The sequence below is a fragment of the Rhinatrema bivittatum genome, chromosome 10, assembly GCF_901001135.1.
Source record: "Rhinatrema bivittatum chromosome 10, aRhiBiv1.1, whole genome shotgun sequence".
Taxonomy (NCBI): domain Eukaryota; kingdom Metazoa; phylum Chordata; class Amphibia; order Gymnophiona; family Rhinatrematidae; genus Rhinatrema; species Rhinatrema bivittatum.
In genome coordinates this window covers 124,471,978-124,490,010 of record NC_042624.1, presented here as the reverse complement: position 1 = coordinate 124,490,010, position 18,033 = coordinate 124,471,978, and the positions used below count along the sequence as shown (strand labels likewise).

Here is an 18,033-nt window from a genome sequence, read left to right as displayed (position 1 = left end):
TGCAACTCCTAAAGGCCCAGCACATCCAGGAATGGCAGGTTTAAGTAAGCCAAGTAATCTCCTCCAGGCAGATGAGGTAAGAGCAATCCCTTTCGGGGAGCCAAAAGAGCAAAGGCAGAGCCTCCTGCGGTAGCAAGAGCCACAGCCCGATGATATGCAGTCGCCTACTGAGGTTCTACACAGAGTGGGTATTGGACATCATGCAGAAGGGTTCTGCTTCTGAATGCACAAAACCAGCCCAAGTGTCTTGATGATCTCCCCATGTACATCTACACTCAAGAGGCAGTAAAAGAAACTATTTATTTAAAAGTTTTTATATTCCGCACCGTGGGATAGGAGTCTATCCGTCTAGGCAGTTTACAATAAAACATACACAGTATCGTAACATACATCATTAAAATACATCACATTTACATTAAAATTATTAATTTGTGCAAGCAATGTAAGGTTCAGCGTAGAAAGTTTGTTATTGTATGTTGTAAGCTCGTGTGAAAAGGTAGGTTTTTAGCATTTTTTTTAATGCTAAATTGCAACATCTTCAGGCGATCATGCCTGTATCTCGCCAGGAAAGAGAGCAGGGCACCTGTCTGATATATTTTGCAGTTGCAAAGAAAGAGGTTATTTCTGCCCAGTACTGGGTTTAAAAGAAGTCAGCGAATGCCTGGAAACGTTTTGGTGCAGGAAGGGGGGAGTAGGTGGCCTCTCTAGATTTGGCGGAGGCGTGTCTCGCCAGAACCTGTTAATTCTGGCCCAAAATGCAGACTATTTTCGGTTCCAGGATCTTTATCAAGGTCGTGGTGGTGGTTGTGTCAGCCCTATGCAGACAAGGGATCATGGTGCAGCCCTCTCTTGATTGATTGACTGCCTTATAAGAGCCAAGTTAGCACATGAGTACAGCAGGGCCTCAGAAGTAGTGGTCCAGCTGCTGTGCTGTAGGCAACCTAGAGCCTCTCAGATGTTAGAGTTCCTAGGAGCGCACTTTGATACAAGAGAGGGGCGAGTCGAACATTCACATTAATAGAGCAGGTGAGGAGATTGTGGGGCTAGCCCTGGTGCATCCCTTGCTGATCGCCGGCTGCTTCTGAGCTGAGCGGCTGTTAAGGCCATGAAAAGTAGCGGCAGTTTCTTCCCGCGCAGCCCGCTACGCATCACTTCCTCTTCCGGGCTATGGGGGCGGGAAGAAGAAAAGGCCATGCTGCGGTTGTTCCCGGGTTTGAAGGTTCTGATAGCCCAGGTGGCAAGGCAGCAGTGAAAGAATGTCTGCCTCTCACCCAGTGGAGGAAGGGGAGAGAAGAGCAATGAGAGACCGGGTAGTGTGCAACACACCTGCCGGTGCTTGCCAACACACCAGTCGAGAATTGCTGGCTTAAAGAGTAGAAGCCGAAAGACCTTGTAGAGAAAATTACCAGGCTGAAACAGAAACACAAACTTACGGGTAGTGCTAAAGTATAGAAGGAGCTGCTCTAGGCCCAGGACAAGCTTCACACCTTATGGGTCTTTCAAACTGAAAATTCCTTTGTTGTGGTTTTCAGATGTATTAAGAGTTTTGGAATAAACCAGGCCCATATTAGCTAAGCAAAGTGCACATTCCACTGTCTTATGCAGTATTAAAAGAGATCTCCCCAAGGAAATAAATGGGAGTGTTCTGGGATCATTTTGCAGAATTTTATTCTGAGACCAGGGTGACCACAGAGCTGGACATATCTGGTTTCTGGATAGACTTGGTCTCCTGACCAAGCAAATCGCCCAGATGAAATGGTATACATCCCGGGATTCTGAAAGAACTCAAATATGAAATTTCAGATCTATTACAAGTAATCTGAAACCTATCATTAAAATTATTCATTGTACCTGAAGACTGGAAGGTGGCCAATGTAACCCCAATATTGAAAAAGGGATCCCGGGGCGATCCAGGAAACTATCGACCAGTGAGCCTGACTTCAGTGCTGGGGAAAATATTGGAAACTATTCTAAAGATCAAAATCACAGAGCATACAGTTAGATTTGGTTTAATGGAACACAACCAGCATGGATTTACCCAAGGCAAGTCTTGCCTCACAGATGTCCTATGTTTTTTTGAAGGGTTTTCAGAAGGTGTTAGACAAAGTCCCTCATGAGAGGCTTCTAAGAAAACTAAAAGGTTATGGGATTTTATTTATTTATTTATTTAACATATTTCTATGCTGGTCTTCATGAAGGGATTCATATCAGACCGGTTTACATGGAACTTGGGGATTAACTAGTTAACCAAACAAGAAAGCCGAAGCAGAGTTGCATATAACAAGGAGATTGAACTTGGGGGCTGGAGTAGCCAGGAAGTAGAAAGACAGAAATTAACTAGAGGTAAAATACAAATGAAGGGTACTGGGACTAGTGCGAGCGTCCCGTCAGTTGAGCTGAGTCTGGAATGAGACTTTCGGAATTAGGGGAAGGCTTGGAGGAAAAGCCAAGTCTTAAGTTTTCTTCGGAAAGTAAGAAGGCAGGGTTCCAGTCTTAGGTCAGTCTGTTCCAAAGGACTGGGCCCGCTGTGGAGAATGCACGTTCTTTAGTGGAAGTTAGGCGGGTAGATTTAGTTGGTGGGACTAGTAGGGTTCCTTTATATGCTTCTCTGATGGGACTTGCGGATGAGTAGAGTTTGAAAGGGATCTGAAGGTCTAGTGTGAGCTGATTGTGGATGGGATATTTATACTATACTGCCTATTGTCAATCTAGGCGGTTTACAAGTTTTACATACATAAAATTTTAAATAAATATTACAACACCAATACAAAATAATATAAAACATCCAACATGAATAAGCGACTCTTGACCTTCCCCTCTAAACCTCCTTGCTGCTTAACTCTTCAACCCTTAGATATTATAAGCCTCCTTAAAAAGCCATGTTTTTTAGCGATTTTCTAAATAGCTTATGCTCTCTCATTAGCCGTAACTCCTCCAGCATTGAATTCCAGAGTACTTGTCCTGCCACTGTAATTGCTTGTTCACGCACCATGGGATAGGAGGCGATGTCTTTTTTTGTGGATTGTAAGTTGGTTAAAAGACAGGAAACAGAGTAGGATTAAATGGTCAATTTTCTCAGTGGAAGGGAGTGGGCAGTGGAGTGCCTCAGGGATCTGTATTGGGACCCGTACCTTTCAATATATTTATAAATGATCTGGAAAGAAATACGATGAGTGAGATAATCAAATTTGCAGATGACACAAAATTGTTCAGAGTAGTTAAATCACAAGCAGATTGTGATAAATTGCAGGAAGACCTTGTGAGGCTGGAAAATTGGGCATCCAAATGGCAGATGAAATTTAATGTGGACAAGTGCAAGGTGATGCATATAGGGAGAAATAACCCTTGCTGTAGTTACACGATGTGAGGAGTACGTTTTGCCCGCAGAAAAGGCGCATTCCATTGACCTTCCCTTTCTGCATCGGCCGCAGAGTATGAATGTGATGTGCATGAACCCAAACTTGATGGTGGCTGTTAATCCTTTCTGTGTGATTTTACTGTTCGTAATGTCCATTCTTCCCCTTCCCGAGCCAGTCATTGGCCCTTCTGCAGGGAGCCGCTTCCATCATCCTAATTTTACATTCATCCTCAGTCTTTGACTTTCCATCTTCCTCCTCTTCAAATCTAAACCGTTTCCATCCCGTTGAGGCCCTGTGGCTTCTCCTTTACACTGGACGCCTTTCCTTAAACATCCCTAAGCCTCGCCCTTTCCTTCAGGACTGGGACCATAGCAACCTCTGACATGAGAGGACCTTCCCCAGGTCATTTACTGAGCAGTCCTGGGCTCTGAGCTTGCTCAGGGGATGAGAGCGTCGCCTGCTATAGGGATAACCTGCACAGGGTGCTGCGCGTGTCTGAGCAGTGATTACAGCAGCATCCGGCATCCCGCAAGGCTGCTGAATCCGCATAGAGGGATGGGGGAGCCAGATCGTTTTCTACAACAACCTCACTAATTTTGGTGGCGCCGGGGATTATTTCAGAACTTGGTAGTAAGGGTGGAAGTGGCCTGGATGTTGAATTAAGTATTAGTCTTATCAAAATGTAAACGTTGACGACTAGAAGGCCTGGAATGCCCTTCCAGCAGAGGTGACGGAGGAGATTTTCAGCATTCTTGGGATGAATATGAAGGGTAGTGCTAGGGGATGGAGGTCTCAGATAAGACTAGAATAGTTTTGCCTGGGGGGGAATTAGTGTTGGTTGCCTTTGGGAATTTATGAATTCCATATTCAGCTGCTGTGTGGCTAAGCTAGTTAGGCAGGTAAACCTAGCCAGCTATTTTAGGATATTCAGCAGCATGGCCGCACCACTGATTAAACCCGGCTATTTAAAAGTGCCAAATACGTCTATCTGACTTCCTTTAGAATAGGTCTGTGGCCTGACCAGCTCCTCCCTGTTACACCCCCTTCTCGCCAGGTAAGTAGTTATGTGGCTGAGTGTTGGCCGCTGATCCCAGGCAGAGAGTCAGATTGTTTAATCTCATTAAGTAGAAGACTCTCAGGAGGTCAGAGCTGCTGGGTGCGTGTTCTCCGCCTTTCTCTGGACTACGGTCCCAGGCTCAGAGCGGGGAATGCGATGGACAGTCAGCAGTCTGCGTTTCCTCATCCACCTTCCCCTTTCCCATATGTGCAAGATAAGTCGTGCAAAGTGAGGCCGGTGGATTTTGTGACCGTTTTTCATTCTTGCATCAAAGCATAAGTCTTGGAATTATTTAAATTGTTAAATATTAGTGTTCTATTTACTGCTGAATAAAATGCACTTCATGAAGATAATGAAATGTGAATTTATGCTCAGAAGTGGAACATACTGTCCCGGTCAGATAAGCCGTATTGGGAACCACTCATTAATCAAACAGAGTCCTTCGCTGAACAGACGTCCATCCAGATACAGAAAGAAGTAACAAATCCTTGACAGAAATGGTTTGAATTGTTTGCTAGTGTAGCCTGGGATAACTCAGACACTGGTACGAGCAGCACTGGTCGTCTGAGTGTGCAGATGTTCCAGGGGAGAGAGTGCATGTCGATAGAAATGATCGTATGTTAATGCTTAAATCTCTGAAGCCATGGAAGCTTTGCCTATTGAACTCCATCATAAGTTGAACCAAACACGGAGCAGATTTTGGGGCCCTTGGATTATAGTTTTGAGCCTTCACTAAAATAAGGAGTTTGGTTCAACTTTTCCATTGAGTATAACAGGCAGAGTTTCTGGGGCTTATTGTCATGGCGGGGGATGGATGGTGTTTGAAGTGTTCTTTCATCGGGAGGACCCCATTTGATTTTGCTAAGCAAGATTCTCTCCCTCTCTCTCTCTTTCTAGGCCCTCCATCAGTTGTACTATGATCCAAACATTGAGAACAAGAACCTGGCCCAGAAATGGTTAATGCAGGCCCAGATCTCGCCGCAGGCCTGGCACTTCAGCTGGCTTCTCCTCAGCCCAGACAAAGTACCGGAGATCCAGTATTTTGGTGCCAGTGCCCTACACATCAAGATTTCCCGCTACTGGAACGACATCCCCGTGGATCAGTACGAGAGCCTCAAGTCGCAGCTCTTCAGCCAGATCACGCGCTTCGCCAGCGGCTCCAAGATCGTGCTCACGCGCCTCTGTGTGGCGTTGGCTTCCTTGGCACTCAGCATGATGCCCGAGGCCTGGCCCTGCGCCGCGGCGGACATGGTGCACATGTTTCAGGCGGAGGATTCCAACGTGGACGGGCGAGCTCGCTGCCTGGCACTTCTGGAGCTTCTGACCGTGCTGCCCGAGGAGTTCCAGACCAGCCGCCTGCCCCAGTACCGGAAGGGACAGGTGCGCGGCGCGCTGGCGCAGGAGTCTGCTTCCGTCTTCCCTCTGCTCCAGCAGCTGCTGCAACAGCAGGACTCCCCGGGCTTCATCAAGCAGAAGGTGCTGAAGTGCTTTTCCAGCTGGGTGCAGCTGGAGATCCCGCTCCTGGACTGCGAGAGCCTGATGCAGGCGGCGTTCTCCTCCCTGCAGGATGCCGAGCTCTTCGACACCGCGGTGGAGGCCATCGTGAACGCCATCTCTCAGCCTGACGCCCAAAGGTAAGGAAGGCAGCTCCTCCTCCTCCTCCTCTGGGAGCTGTTAATTCAAGGCCGCTCACTTTTCGACTTGAGATTGGAAGTGAAATAACTCCGAGCAGGTGAGCGGTGCGGCTGCTGCTGCTCTCGCACTCTCTCCTGGGTCTATAGTGGGCAACTCTGCCGGTGCATCTCAGTGCCAGCCTGCAGCCCCCTCTGCTCTTCCAGGGCTGAAACCCCCTCCCCCCTCTCACATCTGTGGCCGTGAAGGTGTGTGCAGTGGGGTTAACGCATGGCTGTGTGCACCATTTAATAAGGAGTTTAGTGCATGATAAATGTGAGTGAGACTGTGCACAAACATTGGCGCTGCTCCATGCAAATCACATGTAAAACGAGGCATTAGCTGCTGCCCTCCAGTGCAGAGAGGTGCGCTGGCTCCCTCAGGTTTTCCATATACTGAGGCTAAGGTGAGCCTGTATCGGGAGGTCCTGTACATGGGACTTGTGTGCAGAAAAAAACGATTTGGGTAAAGACTTTCTCTAGATACCACAGCAGGGATTCTTCCCTCTACTGCCTGCCCCTTCCCTGCTCTGCGACCCCCCCCCCCCCCCCCATCCTACTCCAGTTCTGAGACTGCCGGACCCCTACACCCCTCCCCCACACACTCAGCTCTAATGCACCTCAGTCCTGCTCTGTGCCCCCCCATCCTATTCCAGTTCTGAGACTGCCGGACCCCTACACCCCTCCCCCACACACTCAGCTCTAATGCACCTCAGTCCTGCTCTGTGCCCCCCCCCATCCTATTCCAGTTCTGAGACTGCCGGACCCCTCCCCCCTCCCCCACACACTCAGCTCTGCTAATGCACCTCAGTCCTGCTCTGCGGCCCCCCCCCATCCTATTCCAGTTCTGAGACTGCCGGACCCCTACACCCCCCCCCCACACACTCAGCTCTGCTAATGCACCTCAGTCCTGCTCTGCGGCCCCCCCCATCCTATTCCAGTTCTGAGACTGCCGGACCCCTACACCCCTCCCCCACACACTCAGCTCTGCTAATGCACCTCAGTCCTGCTCTGTGCCCCCCCCATCCTATTCCGGTTCTGAGACTGCCAGACCCCTACACCCCTCCCCCACACACTCAGCTCTGCTAATGCACCTCAGTCCTGCTCTGTGCCCCCCCATCCTATTCCTTAGGGAACCATTGGGACATTCCTGTTGGTTTTGGATGGAAATAGTTCTGTAATCTGAGGGGGAGGGGTTGTTTAGATTTAGTTTTTTGTGAAATTATTCTGTTATTTTGAACTCATGTCTAAGGTTCCTCCTGAACCTCAGTTTGAAAATTGCATTATTTCAGTTATCAACCAAGTGAGAAACCTGGGAGGTTTATTTCATGAGCATTCATGTAAACGCAGATAAAATCGATTATCCGACCTTATCTGAGCTCCCCAGCCTTGATTGCTGCTCTTCTGTTTGCTTTGCCTGCGCTGTGAAATCCTTCCAAACAATTCAGCGTCCTCTGCCCCACTCGGACTCATCGCCTTATACCAGTTCGGAAGTGGATTGCATTTAAAACACTGAGCTTAATGCGCAGACTGGAGGCCTTTAGACCAGTGCCTCCTTAGCTGAGTTTCGTGGCAGAGGCACTCAGGAAGGAGCCATCTTTTTAGGTTTTTAGAAAGCATCTGAAGACCTTTTTCAGAGCAATATAAATTTCTTTCAGTGCATGTGTCATCCCCCCCCCCCCCCCCCCCCCCCCGATGCAGATTGAAGTATTTCCTCCTGCTGTATCTGTTTTATGGATAATACTTTAAAATCGTCGGCTCACTGTGCTGCGGCAGACAAAAAAGCAAACAGAATGTTAGGAATTATTAGGAAGGGAATGGTTAATAAAACAGAAAATGTCATAATGCCTCTGTATCACTCCTTGGTGAGACCGCACCTTGAATACTGTGTACAATTCTGGTCGCTGCATCTCAAAAAAGATATAATTGCGATGGAGAAGGTACAGAGAAGGGCGACCAAAATGATAAAGGGAATGGAACAGCTCCCCTATGAGGAAAGGCTGAAGAGGTTAGGGCTGTTCAGCTTGGAGAAGAGACGACTGAGGGGGGATATGATAGAGGTGTTTAAAATCATGAGAGGTCTAGAACGGGTAGATGTGAATCTGTTATTTACACTTTCAGATAATAGAAAGACTAGGGGGCACTCCATGAAGTTAGCATGGGGCACAATTCGTTTTAATTGGAGAAAGTTCTTTTTTACTCAACGCACAATTAAACTCTGGAATTTGTTGCCAGAGGATATGGTTAGTTCAGTTAGTGTAGCTGGGTTTAAAAAATGTTTGGATAAGTTCTTGGAGGAGAAGTCCATTAACGGCTATTAATCAAGTTGACGTAGGGAATAGCCACTGCTATTAATTGCATCAGTAGCATGGGATCTTCTTGCCAAGTTCTTGTGGCCTGGATTGGCCACTGTTGGAAACAGGATGCTGGGCTTGATGGACCCTTGGTCTGACCCTGTATGGCAATTTCTTATGTTCTATAAGCGCTAGCTTCCAACACATTGGTGCGCCTTCTCCTGTGATCGGGAGTTCCACCCTGAGTCAAAGAATCTTGAAGGAGTTCAGTTAGATCAGCTTCCTTCCTGGGCATAGCAACAGAGATCTTCAGCTTGGTCGCTATCTTTCATTTAGTTAGTTATTTTTATTTAAAAAATGTATATGCTGCCTTATCTGCAGTCCTATGTAGCTCAATCAAAACATTTACAGATGCAAAAATAAAAACATAATCACATGCATGCTTGCCAGAGGGAGATCGTATTTCTGGGAACTCGTATGTACGTGACATGGAAATGACTGAGGAAAATGGCAGGTTTGCTGCTTTTCCCCTTACCGTGCCATCCAGAAGATCTTTTTCTCTGAACGGATTCACGTGTTTCATAATCTGTTTCCAAGCGACAAACCTGCATTTAGCAAATGTACAAAACACTGGAGCTGATGCTAAAATTGGAATTAAAATTTAGTGCGGGTTTTACTTAATGTACACGCTGAAAACAGGAATCTCCAGAGGATGCATCAAGCTAATGGCATGCAAATCGAACAGGAGTTTAAAAAAGCAAGCTAAATGAAAAACTGTGCTAAAATGTGAGTTAGCTGTAAAGTTCGTTAAGAGGAGTAAAAAGGTAAGGGTTTGAAGTTGGAAGGAGTCTGATCAAAATGAACATGCATGCAAGATTGGCACTGGGCATCCCAGTCAGGCACAGTCTTGCCTACAAGGCTCAATGGACAAGTTATGTCAAGTGAAATCAAATGGTAAGCTCTCTGGGGATGGCACCTACAGCAGAAGAGTACGCACTTTGCTGCTGTGCATCCCTAATGGTTATAGTTGCCCATTCCAGAGAGCTTATCCTTTGATGTCACTTGGCATGTATTGCCCAAATCATCTTACATGCGAGATTTGCGCCTAGGTTGGGATGTCCGATGCCAGTCTTGCAGGCAAAATCATTTTGTTCATTTCAAGCACTTCCAGCATCAAACCCTTACCTCTTTACTCCCATATTTTAACAACTCACATTTCTGGTGGCCATGGTATTGTATTGCTGTGCCCATGTGGTAGTGTCCAGCTGTGTCTACTACCACGGGCTCAGCAATAGAATAACCTGGCCACCAGAAGTGTGAGTTTGTTTTACTTCTGTCTGACCCAGGAGTTAAGAGAATGTGCTTTAAACTGTCTTCTCTTTAACACGGTTCTCTGTATAGCGGGGGAATAGCTAATGACCTTCTTTTACATGGGATTTGCATGCATCCGTGCTGGTTTTCATTACCGGTTTAACAGGAATTCTTTAGGCATTAACCCAGGTATTTAACAAGGTTTTTAACTTACGTCAGAAAAATGTGCAGGAGTAAAAACCTGCGCTAACAGAGGAGCGCATTATTGCATCACCCCGCTGAGCGCTCGGTATTCAGTAAGAAAAATGTGCAGGAGTAAAAACCTGCGCTGACAGAGGAGCGCATTATTGCATCACCCCACTGAGCAGTCATATTCAGTAAGAAAAATGTGCAGGAGTAAAAACCTGCGCTGACAGAGGAGCACATTATTGCATCACCCCGCTGAGCAGTCATATTCAGTAAGAAAAATGTGCAGGAGTAAAAGCCTGCGCTAAAAGAGGAGCGCGTTATTGCATCACCCCACTGAGCGCTCGGTATTCAGTAAGAAAAATGTGCAGGAGTAAAAACCTGCGCTGACAGAGGAGCGCGTTATTGCATCACCCCGCTGAGCGGTCATATTCAGTAAGAAAAATGTGCAGGAGTAAAAACCTGCGCTGACAGAGGAGCGCATTATTGCATCGCCCCGCTGAGCGGTCATATTCAGTAAGAAAATGTGCAGGAGTAAAAACCTGCGCTGACAGAGGAGCGCATTATTGCATCACCCCGCTGAGCGGTCATATTCAGTAAGAAAAATGTGCAGGAGTAAAAACCTGCGCTGACAGAGGAGCGCATTATTGCATCACCCCGCTGAGCGGTCATATTCAGTAAGAAAAATGTGCAGGAGTAAAAACCTGCGCTGACAGAGGAGCGCATTATTGCATCACCCCGCTGAGCGGTCATATTCAGTAAGAAAAATGTGCAGGAGTAAAAACCTGCGCTGACAGAGGAGCGCATTATTGCATCACCCCGCTGAGCGGTCATATTCAGTAAGAAAAATGTGCAGGAGTAAAAACCTGCGCTGACAGAGGAGCGCATTATTGCATCACCCCGCTGAGCGCTCGGTATTCAGTAAGAAAAATGTGCAGGAGTAAAAACCTGCGCTGACAGAGGAGCGCATTATTGCATCGTCCCGCTGAGCAGACAAGTTATCCAACTAGCCAGGTATCTTGTCCTGGATATGTAGGGGATAAACGTCCCCCTGAATAGCCCCGATTAAAGTACTCTGGCTGCCTGTACCCAAATAACTTTAAAGCTTTCTGGATATCTGGCCTCGCGTGGCTGGGCAGATTCAGAAGAAGTGGGGGCAGCAGGGCTAAGAAAGGGGTGTGCCCCCACCCACCCTGAAACTTATTTAATGATTTGGGGGGGGGGGGTTTGTCCTGGTGCCAGCCTCTATTCTCTCCCCCACCCGCTCACCGGTCCCGTCGCTCAAATCCAAGAAAACGTTGCCTCCCAGCCTTTCGGTACCTTAAAGGTTTAATTTCTCTAGCCCGGGTCATGGCAGGGTCATAGCAGGGGCCTGGCGCTCCTGTGCTCTCCAGGGGAGATTTCTCTAGCCCGGGTCATAGCAGGGGCCTGGCGCTCCTGAGCTCTCCAGGGGAGATTTCTCTAGCCCAGGTCATAGCAGGGGCCTGGCGCTCCTGAGCTCTCCAGGGGAGATTTCTCTAGCCCAGGTCATAGCAGGGGCCTGGCGCTCCTGAGCTCTCCAGGGGAGATTTCTCTAGCCCGGGTCATAGCAGGGACCTGGCGCTCCTGAGCTCTCCAGGGGAGATTTCTCTAGCCCGGGTCATAGCAGGGGCCTGGCGCTCCTGAGCTCTCCAGGGGAGATTTCTCTAGCCCGGGTCATAGCAGGGACCTGGCGCTCCTGAGCTCTCCAGGGGAGATTTCTCTAGCCCGGGTCATGGCAGAGTCATAGCAGGGACCTGGCGCTCCTGAGCTCTCCAGGGGAGATTTCTCTAGCCCGGGTCATGGCAGGGTCATAGCAGGGGCCTGGCACTCCTGAGCTCTCCAGGGGAGATTTCTCTAGCCCGGGTCATGGCAGAGTCATAGCAGGGGCCTGGTGCTCCTGAGCTCTCCAGGGGAGATTTCTCTAGCCCGGGTCATAGCAGGGGCCTGGCGCTCCTGAGCTCTCCAGGGGAGATTTCTCTAGCCCGGGTCATGGCAGGGGCCTGGCGCTTCTGAGCTCTCCAGGGGAGATTTCTCTAGCCCGGGTCATGGCAGGGGCCTGGCGCTCCTGAGCTCTCCAGGGGAGATTTCTCTAGCCCGGGTCATAGCAGGGGCCTGGCGCTCCTGTGCTCTCCAGGGGAGATTTCTCTAGCCCGGGTCATGGCAGGGGCCTGGCGCTCCTGAGCTCTCCAGGGGAGATTTCTCTAGCCCGGGTCATGGCAGGGGCCTGGCGCTTCTGAGCTCTCCAGGGGAGATTTCTCTAGCCCGGGTCATGGCAGGGGCCTGGCGCTCCTGAGCTCTCCAGGGGAGATTTCTCTAGCCCGGGTCATAGCAGGGGCCTGGCGCTCCTGTGCTCTCCAGGGGAGATTTCTCTAGCCGGGTCATGGCAGGGGCCTGGCGCTCCTGAGCTCTCCAGGGGAGATTTCTCTAGCCCGGGTCATGGCAGGGTCATGGCAGGGGCCTGGCGCTTCTGAGCTCTCCAGGGGAGATTTCTCTAGCCCGGGTCATAGCAGGGGCCTGGCGCTCCTGAGCTCTCCAGGGGAGATTTCTCTAGCCCGGGTCATAGCAGGGTCATAGAAGGGGCCTGGCGCTCCTGTGCTCTCCAGGGGAGATTTCTCTAGCCCGGGTCATAGCAGGGTCATAGCAGGGGCCTGGCGCTCCTGAGCTCTCCAGGGGAGATTTCTCTAGCCCGGGTCATGGCAGGGTCATAGCAGGGGCCTGGCGCTCCTGAGCTCTCCAGGGGAGATTTCTCTAGCCCGGGTCATAGCAGGGGCCTGGCGCTCCTGAGCTCTCCAGGGGAGATTTCTCTAGCCCGGGTCATGGCAGGGTCATAGCAGGGGCCTGGCGCTCCTGAGCTCTCCAGGGGAGATTTCTCTAGCCCGGGTCATGGCAGGGTCATAGCAGGGGCCTGGCGCTCCTGAGCTCTCCAGGGGAGATTTCTCTAGCCCGGGTCATGGCAGGGTCATAGCAGGGGCCTGGCGCTCCTGAGCTCTCCAGGGGAGATTTCTCTAGCCCGGGTCATGGCAGGGTCATAGCAGGGGCCTGGCGCTCCTGAGCTCTCCAGGGGAGATTTCTCTAGCCCGGGTCATAGCAGGGGCCTGGCGCTCCTGTGCTCTCCAGGGGAGATTTCTCTAGCCCGGGTCATAGCAGGGGCCTGGCGCTCCTGAGCTCTCCAGGGGAGATTTCTCTAGCCCGGGTCATAGCAGGGGCCTGGCGCTCCTGAGCTCTCCAGGGGAGATTTCTCTAGCCCGGGTCATGGCAGGGTCATAGCAGGGGCCTGGCGCTCCTGAGCTCTCCAGGGGAGATTTCTCTAGCCCGGGTCATAGCAGGGGCCTGGCGCTCCTGAGCTCTCCAGGGGAGATTTCTCTAGCCCGGGTCATAGCAGGGGCCTGGCGCTCCTGAGCTCTCCAGGGGAGATTTCTCTAGCCCGGGTCATAGCAGGGGCCTGGCGCTCCTGTGCTCTCCAGGGGAGATTTCTCTAGCCCGGGTCATAGCAGGGGCCTGGCGCTCCTGAGCTCTCCAGGGGAGATTTCTCTAGCCCGGGTCATAGCAGGGGCCTGGCGCTCCTGTGCTCTCCAGGGGAGATTTCTCTAGCCCGGGTCATAGCAGGGGCCTGGCGCTCCTGAGCTCTCCAGGGGAGATTTCTCTAGCCCGGGTCATAGCAGGGGCCTGGCGCTCCTGAGCTCTCTAGGGGAGATTTCTCTAGCCCGGGTCATGGCAGGGTCATAGCAGGGGCCTGGCGCTCCTGAGCTCTCCAGGGGAGATTTCTCTAGCCCGGGTCATGGCAGGGTCATAGCAGGGGCCTGGAGCTCCTGAGCTCTCCAGGGGAGATTTCTCTAGCCCGGGTCATGGCAGGGTCATAGCAGGGGCCTGGCGCTCCTGAGCTCTCCAGGGGAGATTTCTCTAGCCCGGGTCATGGCAGGGGCCTGGCGCTCCTGAGGTCTCCAGGGGAGATTTCTCTAGCCTGGGTCATAGCAGGGGCCTGGCGCTCCTGTGCTCTCCAGGGGAGATTTCTCTAGCCCGGGTCATAGCAGGGGCCTGGCGCTCCTGAGCTCTCCAGGGGAGATTTCTCTAGCCCGGGTCATAGCAGGGGCCTGGAGCTCCTGTGCTCTCCAGGGGAGATTTCTCTAGCCCGGGTCATGGCAGGGTCATAGCAGGGGCCTGGAGCTCCTGTGCTCTCCAGGGGAGATTTCTCTAGCCCGGGTCATAGCAGGGGCCTGGCGCTCCTGTGCTCTCCAGGGGAGATTTCTCTAGCCCGGGTCATAGCAGGGGCCTGGCGCTCCTGTGCTCTCCAGGGGAGATTTCTCTAGCCCGGGTCATGGCAGGGTCATAGCAGGGGCCTGGCGCTCCTGAGCTCTCCAGGGGAGATTTCTCTAGCCCGGGTCATGGCAGGGTCATAGCAGGGGCCTGGTGCTCCTGAGCTCTCCAGGGGAGATTTCTCTAGCCCGGGTCATAGCAGGGGCCTGGCGCTCCTGAGCTCTCCAGGGGAGATTTCTCTAGCCCGGGTCATAGCAGGGTCATAGCAGGGGCCTGGCGCTCCTGAGCTCTCCAGGGGAGATTTCTCTAGCCCGGGTCATAGCAGGGGCCTGGCGCTCCTGTGCTCTCCAGGGGAGATTTCTCTAGCCCGGGTCATAGCAGGGGCCTGGCGCTCCTGTGCTCTCCAGGGGAGATTTCTCTAGCCCGGGTCATAGCAGGGGCCTGGCGCTCCTGAGCTCTCCAGGGGAGATTTCTCTAGCCCGGGTCATGGCAGGGGCCTGGCGCTCCTGAGCTCTCCAGGGGAGATTTCTCTAGCCCGGGTCATAGCAGGGTCATAGCAGGGGCCTGGCGCTCCTGAGCTCTCCAGGGGAGATTTCTCTAGCCCGGGTCATGGCAGGGTCATAGCAGGGGCCTGGCGCTCCTGAGCTCTCCAGGGGAGATTTCTCTAGCCCGGGTCATGGCAGGGTCATAGCAGGGGCCTGGCGCTCCTGAGCTCTCCAGGGGAGATTTCTCTAGCCCGGGTCATAGCAGGGGCCTGGCGCTCCTGAGCTCTCCAGGGGAGATTTCTCTAGCCCGGGTCATAGCAGGGGCCTGGCGCTCCTGAGCTCTCCAGGGGAGATTTCTCTAGCCCGGGTCATGGCAGGGTCATAGCAGGGACCTGGCGCTCCTGAGCTCTCCAGGGGAGATTTCTCTAGCCCGGGTCATGGCAGAGTCATAGCAGGGGCCTGGCGCTCCTGAGCTCTCCAGGGGAGATTTCTCTAGCCCGGGTCATGGCAGGGTCATAGCAGGGGCCTGGCGCTCCTGAGCTCTCCAGGGGAGATTTCTCTAGCCCGGGTCATGGCAGAGTCATAGCAGGGACCTGGCGCTCCTGAGCTCTCCAGGGGAGATTTCTCTAGCCCGGGTCATGGCAGAGTCATAGCAGGGGCCTGGCGCTCCTGAGCTCTCCAGGGGAGATTTCTCTAGCCCGGGTCATGGCAGGGTCATAGCAGGGACCTGGCGCTCCTGAGCTCTCCAGGGGAGATTTCTCTAGCCCGGGTCATGGCAGGGTCATAGCAGGGGCCTGGCACTCCTGAGCTCTCCAGGGGAGATTTCTCTAGCCCGGGTCATGGCAGAGTCATAGCAGGGGCCTGGCGCTCCTGAGCTCTCCAGGGGAGATTTCTCTAGCCCGGGTCATAGCAGGGGCCTGGCGCTCCTGAGCTCTCCAGGGGAGATTTCTCTAGCCCGGGTCATAGCAGGGGCCTGGCGCTCCTGAGCTCTCCAGGGGAGATTTCTCTAGCCCGGGTCGTGGCAGGGTCATAGCAGGGGCCTGGCGCTCCTGAGCTCTCCAGGGGAGATTTCTCTAGCCCGGGTCATGGCAGGGGCCTGGCGCTTCTGAGCTCTCCAGGGGAGATTTCTCTAGCCCGGGTCATAGCAGGGGCCTGGCGCTCCTGAGCTCTCCAGGGGAGATTTCTCTAGCCCGGGTCATAGCAGGGGCCTGGCGCTCCTGAGCTCTCCAGGGGAGATTTCTCTAGCCCGGGTCATGGCAGGGTCATAGCAGGGACCTGGCGCTCCTGAGCTCTCCAGGGGAGATTTCTCTAGCCCGGGTCATGGCAGGGTCATAGCAGGGGCCTGGCGCTCCTGAGCTCTCCAGGGGAGATTTCTCTAGCCCAGGTCATGGCAGGGTCATAGCAGGGGCCTGGCGCTCCTGAGCTCTCCAGGGGAGATTTCTCTAGCCCGGGTCATGGCAGGGTCATAGCAGGGGCCTGGCACTCCTGAGCTCTCCAGGGGAGATTTCTTCCACAGGATGTTCTGATCAGAAAATGTGGCAGAGTTGGAAAAGTTCTGATTGGAGGCTGTTTGTTGACAGGAGGAGGATTTGAATAGACAGAAAAGGCATTTTGTTGGGATTGTGTTCCCCCCTTGTGCTCTGGGGATGTCTGCACGTGAGCCGCTCCGGCTTCCTTCTGAAGGAGCGGGGCTCGTGCCTCGGTGAGCTTTGCACCTAAAACTGGGCCGTGGGAGATGGGCTCAGAAAGTGCTGAGGGCTGCCGTTTGTTTGCTCCTGGCCTGGGAATACCGCAGGTTGCCATGCCACGTGCCCTGCTCCCCAGCTGCCGCCGTCTCCTTGGTTTCTTGCCGTGTCTGTTTGTTCCCCGTAAGAGCAGGCTGTAGTTCTGGGCACAGGGCCCGTGCGGCCATGAGAAAGCGCTACAGCAGTGACGAGCACACGACACTTTACAAAGTGAATCCTGGCCAGGTTTTGCAGAATCTGCTACTTACACAAAATTTTATCTGAAAAAGAACAAATCAAAATAAGAGGAAAGTCCTGCCCCGCGTTCTGCAGGGGCTGTCAGCCGCCCTTTCCTATCACTTCCTACCCTCCGGTTGCTATGGGAACACCAGGAACGGGGAGATTGCTGGAATGTGGCTCCAAGATTTTGCAGTATCAGCATTCAGGGCATGAAATCCAGCACAAACTGCATGCGTGTTCCTCTGCTGCACACTTAGGGGTGCGCTGGGGGCCGAATTTTGCATTGATACACGCGGCGACACAATCGGACCCCTCCCAGTCTGCTCCAACTAAGGAAGGAGCTTCCCTACGCCCCTGCCTTACCTTCCTTCCCTTTCCCTCTCCCCTCCCCTCCCCTCTCCACCCCAACCCCTAAATCTCACCTAAGTCTTTTTTTCTTAATTTACCTGCTCTGATGAGCAGCACTAAGTTACGTGTGCTGCCTGGCTGCCGCTGCGCGCTTCCCCGGGACAGTGGCTAATGTGGTCAGCAATTGGCACATGGCCAGGCCATTTTGAAAATGCACGCAGCATGCACAGGGCCCAGCCACGCATGTAAGTGCTGATTTTTATGCATGTGGCTATTTGAAAATTCGGCCTTTAAGCCTTTTTGTAAAGTGATGGTAATAACTGCCGCTCCGTGCAGGTTACCCCCATGTTTCTGTTAAGGGCAGTAACTGCCGCTCCGTGCAGGTTATCCCCATGTTTCTGTTAAGGGCAGTAACTGCCGCTCCGTGCAGGTTACCCCCATGTTTCTGTTAAGGGCAGTAACTGCCGCTCCCTGCAGGTTACCCCCATGTTTCTGTTAAGGGCAGTAACTGCCGCTCCGTGCAGGTTACCCCCATGTTTCTGTTAAGGGCAGTAACTGCCGCTCCCTGCAGGTTACCCCCGCGTTTCTGTTAAGGGCAGTAACTGCCGCTCCGTGCAGGTTATCCCCATGTTTCTGTTAAGGGCAGTAACTGCCGCTCCCTGCAGTTTACCCCCATGTTTCTGTTAAGGGCAGTAACTGCCGCTCCCTGCAGGTTACCCCCATGTTTCTGTTAAGGGCAGTAACTGCTGCTCCCTGCAGGTTACCCCCATGTTTCTGTTAAGGGCAGTAACTGCTGCTCCCTGCAGGTTACCCCCGCGTTTCTGTTAAGGGTAGTAACTGCCGCTCCGTGCAGGTTATCCCCATGTTTCTGTTAAGGGCAGTAACTGCCGCTCCCTGCAGTTTACCCCCATGTTTCTGTTAAGGGCAGTAACTGCCGCTCCCTGCAGGTTACCCCCATGTTTCTGTTAAGGGCAGTAACTGCTGCTCCCTGCAGGTTACCCCCATGTTTCTGTTAAGGGCAGTAACTGCTGCTCCCTGCAGGTTACCCCCATGTTTCTGTTAAGGGCAGTAACTGCCGCTCCGT

The 18,033-nt window shown here is 52.5% G+C and overlaps 1 protein-coding gene across 1 annotated transcript in view; it reads left to right on the top strand.

The window, feature by feature from the left end:
* Nucleotides 1-18,033, top strand: part of IPO13 (importin 13) — a gene marked incomplete in the record, with an annotated part of 134,215 nt that overhangs the window by 10,278 nt on the left and 105,904 nt on the right. Inside the window, 1 exon segment of the mRNA XM_029618753.1 lies at nucleotides 5,314-6,050. Coding sequence (XP_029474613.1) covers nucleotides 5,314-6,050 — 737 coding nt within the window.